This window comes from Ixodes scapularis, unplaced genomic scaffold (assembly GCF_016920785.2).
Source record: "Ixodes scapularis isolate PalLabHiFi unplaced genomic scaffold, ASM1692078v2 PGA_scaffold18__7_contigs__length_3171195, whole genome shotgun sequence".
Lineage (NCBI taxonomy): Eukaryota > Metazoa > Arthropoda > Arachnida > Ixodida > Ixodidae > Ixodes > Ixodes scapularis.
In genome coordinates this window covers 1,374,268-1,384,157 of record NW_024609844.1, presented here as the reverse complement: position 1 = coordinate 1,384,157, position 9,890 = coordinate 1,374,268, and the positions used below count along the sequence as shown (strand labels likewise).

The window sequence follows — 9,890 nt, the reverse complement described above, 5'->3', positions numbered from 1 at the left end:
TAATAAAATCATGCAAAAGAAAAACATAGATACAAGTATTTCATGTAGCAAGCACATTGAAGGATGTCATGGGAATTCGGCAACTGCAACCGGTCAAAATTAAAAAGGACGAAGAATATTAAGAAATGAGATAGGAAATAGCACTGCATTTCTAAATCTTCGAGTCATGTATATTCTGTTGCTGTCCTATGAGTAAAGCAATATTTTCCAGCTTGGTGTGTTAAATAGTTTGGAATATAATTTTATTTTTACATCTTAAAATTCTGTTGACCCCTCCGCATTACTAAGTTTTTCTTATAGTTTCTTAACTTTTGCAATATCCAAAATTGCTGCTATTGAAAGTCGTTAGTTATTTTATTAATTTGTGTATTTATGGTCATGAGTAGGTCGACTTGTAAGGAACACAAGTGGCCCTACAGACAACCCAGAGACGCCAGGTGCAGCACGAGATTAATGACTCTAAATGAATATAAGAATACTAGGCTTCAAGTAATTATTTTTTCGTGTACAAAAAAGAACCAGGGTCGCTTCGTCTAAGGTAAATTCACGATTTAATCTGTGTTTACGCGATACATAATAGGCCGAAATATTTTCCAACCATTCGAAACCTGCACTGCTCGCAAGTAGAGCTCCTGTAGGTCTATTGCCGAACGAAATGAACACACGTCGGTGCTCGCGTATTTTGTTTAAACCCCATTCACAACTATGATGCACGTTGCTGTTTCGATCACTTGCGATGTAACTTCCGATGAGTGTGTAAATTGCTATAAGTCGCAAACGCTCTACCGCAGGTCTCGCACTTGAACGGCTTCTCTCCTTTGTGAATTTTAACGTGAGATATCAAGTGAGCCTTCTGCACAAACATTTTCTTGCACGCACCGCAACTGAAGGGCCTCTCTCCTGTGTGAGTCCTTTCATGAACCGCCAAACTGCCTTTCTGAGTAAACGCTCTGCTGCACGTGTTGCACTTGAACGGCTTCTCCCCGGTGTGAATTCTATCGTGAGCTGTCAAGTGAGACTTCCGCACGAACGTTTTCTTGCAGGCACCGCAACTGAAGGGCCTCTCTCCAGTGTGTGTCCTCTCGTGGACGGCGACATCCGATGCGGAAGAGCATGAGTAAGGACAGAAGCAACACGGGTGCTTGTCCGGTCGTCGGTGCGTTTGCTGCTTGTGTGGGCGCGACCAGTTAGTCGGGGGAGAGGTGTCACCCCTGCGGCTGTCACGGTCGATGGTATCCACTTTGTCGCCAGAGTATGCTTCGATCAAGTCTGTTGGGATGACACAACAGAGCATGAAACGTCGGCGCTGTTTTTATTGGTCTGAACATCAATTTTGAATACCTAGATGAACATGGTCTAGAATACGTACATTATGCCGGTGCGGCCTAAAGTAGGTATTCATTCATTTGAGACGTTAAAAAGGTTCAATCGTAATGCTTGTAAAGGTCTACAGGCAATCGTTTAAGACTCCACTCTGGCAGCCCCATGCTGCCGCAGCTGTGGTGGCTTGCGCGTTCTCCTAACCAAGTGCGGAAGGGAAGTCAAGCCGCCGCGGCTGCTGCTGCACAGTGTTGGCAGTTACGTGTTACAAGTAACGTCGTTATTGGTAACGCCTTTCTTCTTTCAGTAACGTAGTGACGTATTCATTACTTTTCTAAATCTACAAATTTTCTAAATTTGGCCTGTCTTTTCCCCACGCGAAAATTTCCGCTTTAGAAAAACTCCAACCACCGCCTGTCATGTTAAAGTCGAAACACGCTGTCGCCAAAAGAAAACAAAAGCGCTGTTACCGTCAATTTATAAATAAAAAGTAACGCAAAAGTAACGTGCGTTACTTTCTGTCGGCGACAGTATCGCGCTCCTTTATTTCGCAAATAACGTAGTTCTTTATTTTTTTTACGGTAACGGCTACAACACTGCGGCTGCATACCGCTGCGAGTACGGACCGCTGGGTGATAGCGTGTTGACATTAATAATGATCGCGACTGTGTATTAAGTAACGCTGGAAGGGTCATTCACACACCCACAAATTATTAGGTTACACAAAATAGTATTCAATAAGCTCGTGGAATAATCGTTGTGTGCCTTAGAAACTTGAAACATCGCCAAGGTACGCAGCGATTATTTTATGTGCGATTTGAAACAGCAAAAAACGCGGTTCTATACCGACAATGATGTGGACATTTGCCAGTCTAAAGCTAAACTTCCATTTCACTTTTTGAGGAAGTGTTCGTGGTAACGGGGGGGGGGGGGGGGGGGGGGGGGTAGGGGGGGGGAGCTGCGAGCCACACTCTAACACACGAAGAGCCGCATCTTGGCCACCCCTGTTCTAAAGCTTCAATCATTTGGAACAGCCAAACATCTTTAGGGCTATTTCATGCGTCGAAAATTATTTATAGCATTTGTGAAAGCTACTCGATCAACCGGAACTGAAGGAAAAAATACAATTTTGTGATATAAACAACTCAGCATGGTACACTTCTCTGATATCAAATACTATGTATGCGGTATAATTTTTCGGCTTGGTGCAGGCCGCTAATTAAAACTTAATGAAGTTTCTACGTGGGGAAAACTTTGTGTACCACATCAGATTGCTTACGTTTTCCGTCTTCTGGAAAACCGAGCCTACAAAAAGGTTTTCTTTGCGTGTGGGACCGTTCATGAATCTGTGAGGGTGTGCTAAGAGGGTGCGAAGCTGGATGAGTGTTATCCCGTGTGCGTCTTCTAGTACCTGCTGTTGGTAGTTCTGAGGGCACCATAAGATTGGCGGCAGAAGTCGCACCGCCGTCCGTCCTCCCCTCCTCGTCCATCTTCAATGGTTGCCTCTGCAATTCGGCTCCTTGGAAGGAGAGCTCCGCCCCCTTGTCCTCGCAGTCCGTTCTCTGCCATTCGAAGTCGAATGCTGCGTGGGCAAGTTCGGTTAGGACTGAAGATCAAATTTTGTTTTGTTAATTTTTTTATACTATACCAATACAGAAGCTCAATCACAACGAAACTTAAGGAACAAGCAAACATAAACACACCATGCTGATGAAGTAGAGAAATTCAGGGGTTTGAGTTGATATTGCGGTGGAATTCAAAAAGTAAAATAATCATATCACGATCAACCACGCACATCACAACTGGATACTGAGCATCCCGAAAAAGTCGATTGTAAAAAATGCACGCGAATCAAACATAAAAGCGATCCTTCTCTATTAAGCACGAGATTCAAAGGTTTTACTTCACCTTTAAACACATGTTAAAAAGGATTACGTCGATACAGTTTCACAGAAATCGACAAAGACAAAACTGGGTACGATCAAGGAGCGTGGTTTAGTCGCATCGCTCTTGCTACGTAGTGCTGAAAAAAGGCAGGCATGCCACAAAACCAACAACTGCACAGTATATCACCGCCGCAGGCTTTGGGAATTACACGTTAACAAAACGGACACGGTGTGTCGGCGAATGAAGGTGGGGAAGGGAATAAAAATGTCGCATGTAGTTGGCTGAGCTGTGGCCATTCCCTATTTGATCGGACTATAGTCGGTTACAAGTCAAGAAGGTAGGAGAAGCTCCTCCCACAAGTGTGATGCGCCCGTTTCAAATCTCTCCGCAGTCGAAAGAAGAGTTCACTGGAAACGCTCCTTGTTCCGCTTCAATGGATTCCCACTTGTCTCCGATCCCACTTTTTAAGAAAGCAGCCTTTGTATCCATCGGGGGGAAGCTAATCCCCCAAAGTCGTATTTGTTTCCGTCGGTGGGGGAGAACTATAATCTCTATTTCATGGCTTCCACAATGCTAAGTCAAAGTCGAAAGATAAAGCAAATATGTACAGGAAGGCAAGACCCTCCTCGCGCGTTGTCCGCGACGTCACGGAAACGGTGAGACACTATTGGATGCAAAGGTGGCGGAGGGATATCTGATTCCCTTTGAGGGGCATTTGCCGCTACCTTCTTAACCTGTAACTGACTATAGTTGGTTCCATTCATCTGGGGGAAAATGTAGCCCGCAGGTCTGGCACTGCCAAAGTGTAGCTGGCTGGCGGCTGGCCGTCCTTCCTAGGCAGCGAAGGGTCGATCACATTCGCCTTAAGAGCATTTCCGGTTAGCTCGGCCTGCAAAGTATAGAAGAATGAGTATTAACAAACGGGCGCCAACACAAATTACTTTACCTGCCATCAGATATCGTCACATTCGATGAGCAAATCTAAAACTGAAGGGTACCAGTGCTGGGAACCGGTCTAGTTGGCTATTCATTACTTGATCAAACTGCGGAGTAAATGATTACGAACTACGACGCAGAAACGAGAAGAAAAAAAAGGCAACAAAAAGGGAAAACACGCATCTGCAGTTCAGTTTGATCAAGTCAAGAACTGAAGGCCACTTTCGGAATTAAACGCGGCGTGGATAACAGCACGCTTTGTCAGTACGAGTACCTGCACGAAATTTCAATCTGAAGGACACGAAAAAATTAAGTCCCATGAGACTATACCATTTCCAAGTGTGTATGTTTTAGCCAAATACCAACGACAAATTTCAAATTTCAGCGAGAAATGTTTCATTATATATGCAACGTCTAAGAGCTAGGGGAAAGGAAAATGTTAGCCGGTTGCGTCAGTGCTGCACCCACGCGACTAATGCTATCATTAATAAAATGAAATGCAGTGTAGATTAATCAATCAGACTCGCGTTTTGCCAAAAACTAACATAAGCGGGGCTCACTTAGGAAAAATGGGTTTTAGTTCGATACTTGGTTCACGTTCACGAGTTTCTCAGACTCGCATTGCTAAAGAGCCCTTTAGATCACCCAGAAGTTGATTACGAAATGTTATAATTTGGTTAATTGATCACCTAGTATACATTGATTACCATTCATCACCAGTATAGGGTTTACAGTCCCTATTGCAAGACAAGTATCTTTTTTCTCATTTCTTCTCACTCAAACGAGCTTAGAGAGGCATTCCCCTCTGCTTCGTCCCCATTAAAAAGAATCTGAAAGACTTGTAGAAAAATATGAGATAGAGGTTGAATTCCAGCTAGTTTTATTCAGCAAATCTGAATATTGCGTTCGTTTTCTCCGAAAATGTAACCAAACGCGGGAAAACACGCAAAGCCTCCGTCTAGTCGTAAAGTCATTATAGGATCTTTCGGCCGCATTTTCAACACCTATCGATCTCCTCTGTAACGCCCTCCCGGACCGTGTTGAGGGAATGGTTCAGGCTGGAACATGGCAATTATTACAGATTTTGTTCAGGCTTGTTTTACCATCTAGGCTACAAGATAACATCCTTCTTTTCCAAACCAGTTTTTGCGGTCGGTGTTTGGTCCATGGTGAGAACGATAGAATTCTCGGGTGCTGATTGAACGTGATGTCCCAACGTTTTTCTGGGCGAGAGTTATCGACCAATGATATATCTTAAGTTGGTTTACAAGTTCTTTTGGTGGGAACTACTCATTAACACACGGATGGTGACAGGAGTCCCGCAGTAATATTTGTTCCGAGTGTACATAGGAGAATTTGAGCTCTTTACGGCAGCAGAGCTTGAGATTTGCAGAGGGAGCGCCCGTTGTCGATCGCATCAAACGGGAAGTATAGCAGACGATTATAGTTTCAGCTTGCGTCCCGGATCACTTCGTCACGTTACTCGCCATTTGCCAGAGGGCTGCCTTTATTCCGGTCCGTTAACGGAATAAAGTATTTTCTTGTTTTCTTTTTGTCTGCGAATGACGCTTCGTAGCAGACAAATTCTATTGTTCACTTACGTTACCAGACTAATCATCTCCTGACATTTTCTGACTCGCTCCGTCAAGTCCAGGTAACACTGCTCGAACACCAAACAAAAGACAATGTGCGGTCTGAGACGAGTTTTTTTTTTTTTTTTTTTTTTTCGTGTCTTCTTATATTGGGCCTACCAAAACTGTTTGTAGACATGTTCGAAGCACTCATATATGTGCGCTTCTAACACGTCTGCGGATAGTTTTGGTAGGCCCAATATGAGAGTACTGAGATAAAGGAACCAATTTTGGCAGTTGACACACTTGCAACCGCTTACGACCGGAGGGGCTTGTGAACCACCATCTTCTGACCGCCGATGGCCGGCCGCTTCTCTGTCGGTTCTGTGTGGTCGCCAATGTTTTAAGCACCTGTGGTTTGTAAGCATGGCAATAAGAAATGTGTAGATCTGCCATTACTTCCGCAAACAATAAACAGAACGCGCACATGGCACACATTGTTTCAGTTTTAGAAATAAGACAGCACCTCCAGACATATTGACATAATACAACAAAAGGAAGACACTATTCAGTGTGTCCGCATTAAGACATACGTAGAGAGATTATACAGTATAAATAAATAAGTGGATGAAAGCCTCCGCTAGGCTTTGAAAAGGAAGAGGGGTGAGGGCGGTTGGTCGGCAAAGTAAGGTAAGACGGACAATGGAAAATTCTCGCGCAGCAGGCTCCACTGTAGCCATCTATCTCATTTGATCTGGCTCTGTCGCATTTGTGTAAAGACAAAATGTAGCTCAAAGGTCTTGCACCGCCGAAAAGGGACTCGGCTGGTGAACGGCTACCTTTGCAAAGCAGCGAAGTGTCGTTCTCATGTGTGTCGAAATCCTTGCCTAGTTTGATCTGCGAGGTTTAGAAAGACGACGATTAATAAACAGTAAAGAACGGAAGGCGACAATACTTGTTTGTAACCTTCACTACTCATATTCAGCAATACTGAAACTGGGTGCGAAATTTGGAAACAGGTATGTCAAATAAAACATAAAGGAGCACAATTAAGCTTTACATTTGAATGAGATGATTATGCACTCATCAGCCCAAACCGGTTATGTTAAGAGACCGCCCAGCGAATCGGTAAACGATATTTACCGTCCATTTCAACCCCTGCTATATTATGCTGTGATTGAAATCCTGTTCACGTGAATTTGACACGCCTTATTTTGAAAACGGGATCAGTATTTAAACTTGGTTAGGGGCTGAGGCGAATAAGGATGAGATCAATAAGATCTCAGATTAATGAAGGTGCACAGAGTACAGCTGCATGTGCGTCTGCGGGTGTCAGCCATCCCAGTTTTCTCTTTTTCTTGGAAGTAGTTGAGATTTCTATGTCTGCAGTGTCAATCTTCTTTCCCTCGTCATTCTGCACTGCCTTGGCCAACTGTTAAAGAGACACATCACGTATGAGATTAATAGATTGTAGTGTTTTCTAGCTGAGGAACAACCTGAGGCGTCTACTTCTGCCGGTTGATAGCTCCAGTCCTGAGCAACATGACAGCAAGGCTGAAGAGGCAGCGGTGCACACTAAACTTTTTTACACCCCTTAGGGGTGTAAACCACTTGTCCCAGGACGAGCACCCTTTGAGGGTGCAAACGAGCACCCCTGTACCAAAGCACCCTATACACTCCGTGCGGGAACTATAGGGGGGCGCTTTGAAAAACGCGCGCAGCGCCGCTAGCGGAGGAGCTGGCGTTTGACTGTGAGGCGCGTTCAGCAGTCTGCGGCGCCTTTTCGCATGCCAAGCTGTGGCGGCGGAAGCGCGCACGGACGAAACTTTTGCTTTTTGAGCCGACAAGTTGAGGGTGACGTTGCATGAGTGCTGGGGCAGAAGGGCATTTAGCTGTTCTCCACTTCTTATATATTGGGTTTGAGTCGTTATTAGGGGTAATTTCCCTAGTTGCGGCCGAAAAAGGAGTTGGAGCAATTTTCCGAAAACAAGACGGCCGCCACCTGAATTGCTCCGAGTGGAAAATTTATTTCGCTCGACGCTGTAAACGTAGGACTGCTGGAACGATGATATTTGGAGGCGAGTGAGATGTTCACTAAGTTTGTGCACGAAGAGTGGCAAGTTTCTTTAAGACAGCAGGTGTGAAAGTTATGTTTCTAACGAATAAAGAAACAAAGCTGTACGGGATATCCAATATTGGACCCAAAATGTTATGTTATAGCGGGCTGTGCAAAATGCAGATTTGGGCACACAGGTGCTTGGACTTGACAGTAACATGACACAGCACTTATTATACAAAAAAAAAAAGAAGAAAAGGTGGCATAGGGAAACCAGGTTAAAATTTGGTTTGGGCGGCGTAACTCAATGGGAACCGGTTTTGACCATGAAAAGGCTGTCAAGAGAATACCACTGGTCGGGGGAGGTGGAGACTTTATAGGTAGGAAGGGACTAGTGGACTGTACTTCCAATTGAAACAACTTTACGGAAGGTGGTTCCAAAGCCGAAGAAACAAAGTTGTCGGCCAAAACACGGTTTGGCCGCCAAGGGCTTTTGCGGTCAGCTGTTGTGTAATAACCTGTTGTGCGAGGTGCTGATTTTCGGCACACAGGTACTTTGACATGACCATAACTTGACACAACACTTATTATAACAAAACGAGTTGGCATAGCGAAACCAGGTGGAAATTTAGTTTGGGCGGCGTAACTAAATGGGAACTGTCTTCGACCGTCAAAGGCTGTCAGATAATGCCACTCATCGTGGGAGGTGCACACTTTACAGGTAGGAAGGGACGAGTGTACGGTACTTCCAGTTCGAACCACTTTGCGATAGGTGGCTCTAAAGCGGAGAAAAAAAATTGTTGTCTACAGAACTTGGGGTGTCGGCGTTTCCACATCCAAAAGGAGGCTGATCAAGAAAGAAAGCACACCATAAACTTCCATACTCAAACGTCGATTCTCCAGTGATTCCGAGTTTCATTGTTGTTTTCTTTAGATTTATACTTGTCACTTTTTTTACCGTTCGAATTTTTCTTCGTGAAGTACAGATTGCGTGCCATACTTGTTCGGAAATATCATTGACACGTACGATGGGGACGAAACTTCTTTGGAGGGCATTCCTCCAACGAAATTGGCACTGCATACCCGCGAGTGCGGGATGGCATTTCAGTTCGTCCCATCGGCGCTGACACATGTAGGCATTTCTGGTACGAAAACAAACGCAGAGCGCAAGGCGGCAGTGTAGAATATGTCAGCCGTGCCGACACAGTGGCAGACATGATCGGGAGACCAAATTTCTCGCGTCGTACGGCACGGCTCCATTGTTGTTGCTGTCCCACAAAACATCGGCGAGGTGAAAAACTGTGATACTTTGTCTCCACGAGATACGACGAATAAATATTGGAGCACTTAATGACGGAGCACAGGCTGTGTCATTAAGCTGCTGTGAACCCAGCGCAACCGAACCACTCCGACTTCAATGCATACCAACGTACGCGGCGTGGTTTCGGTTTCGTTTTCCCTGGGGTTCTCACTGCCTACCTTCCGTACCGGCCGCGCGGCGGCGCGCCAGTCGCGTCGCACGGAGTGTATAGACCTTTTCCACAGGGGCGCCGCCATCTTGAATTGTCGTCACTTCCAGTATGGGCGACGACAAAATAGTAAAACGTTTCAACCTGTAACCAGTAAAAAAATAGAGCGGAGCCAAAACGAGAATGTGTGACGGTTAGGCTTATATCCTAAATGTGTTCTATTGGCGTGGCGACGGCAAAGTAATGTTTTCGCCCATACTGGAAGTGACGACAATTCAAGATGGCGGCGCCCTTGTGGAAAAGGTCTATAGGGGTGTGAAGTGTATAGGGTGCTAGGTGCAATGCACCCCAATCCAAGGGTGCTGATGCTGATTTTAATGGGTGCTCGAGGATGATTCATTCTAATCGAAATAGACTTTTGTAAAACAAAACTTATCTTATTTACACAGATGATCTCGTTACAGATGAGCACTTAGCCAAGCCGACACTTTGTACAGGCAGGCTGGCACTAAAAGTGGACTATTATCTAAAATTAGTTGATTAACTTTTTCAATTACTGGTTCGACAGTTGTTTCGAACTTGAAGACAATCACCTCCTTAACCAGTCAATTTTTTATAAATCCTGAAATGAGCACACAGGCCAAAAAAAAT

At 44.9% G+C, this 9,890-nt stretch overlaps 1 protein-coding gene across 1 annotated transcript; it reads right to left on the bottom strand.

Annotated features, from left to right (window-relative positions):
* Positions 1–532: 532 nt before the first annotated feature.
* Positions 533–6,515, bottom strand: LOC120840430 (gastrula zinc finger protein XlCGF49.1-like). Its single transcript, XM_040210956.2, has 4 exons — positions 6,021–6,515; positions 3,910–4,096; positions 2,732–2,902; positions 533–1,269 (listed from the first exon to the last, which is right to left on the bottom strand). The coding sequence occupies exons 2-4, from the start codon at positions 3,920–3,922 to the stop codon at positions 728–730; spliced, it is 726 nt and encodes a 241-aa protein (XP_040066890.1). The 5' UTR covers positions 3,923–4,096; positions 6,021–6,515; the 3' UTR covers positions 533–727.
* Positions 6,516–9,890: the final 3,375 nt, after the last annotated feature.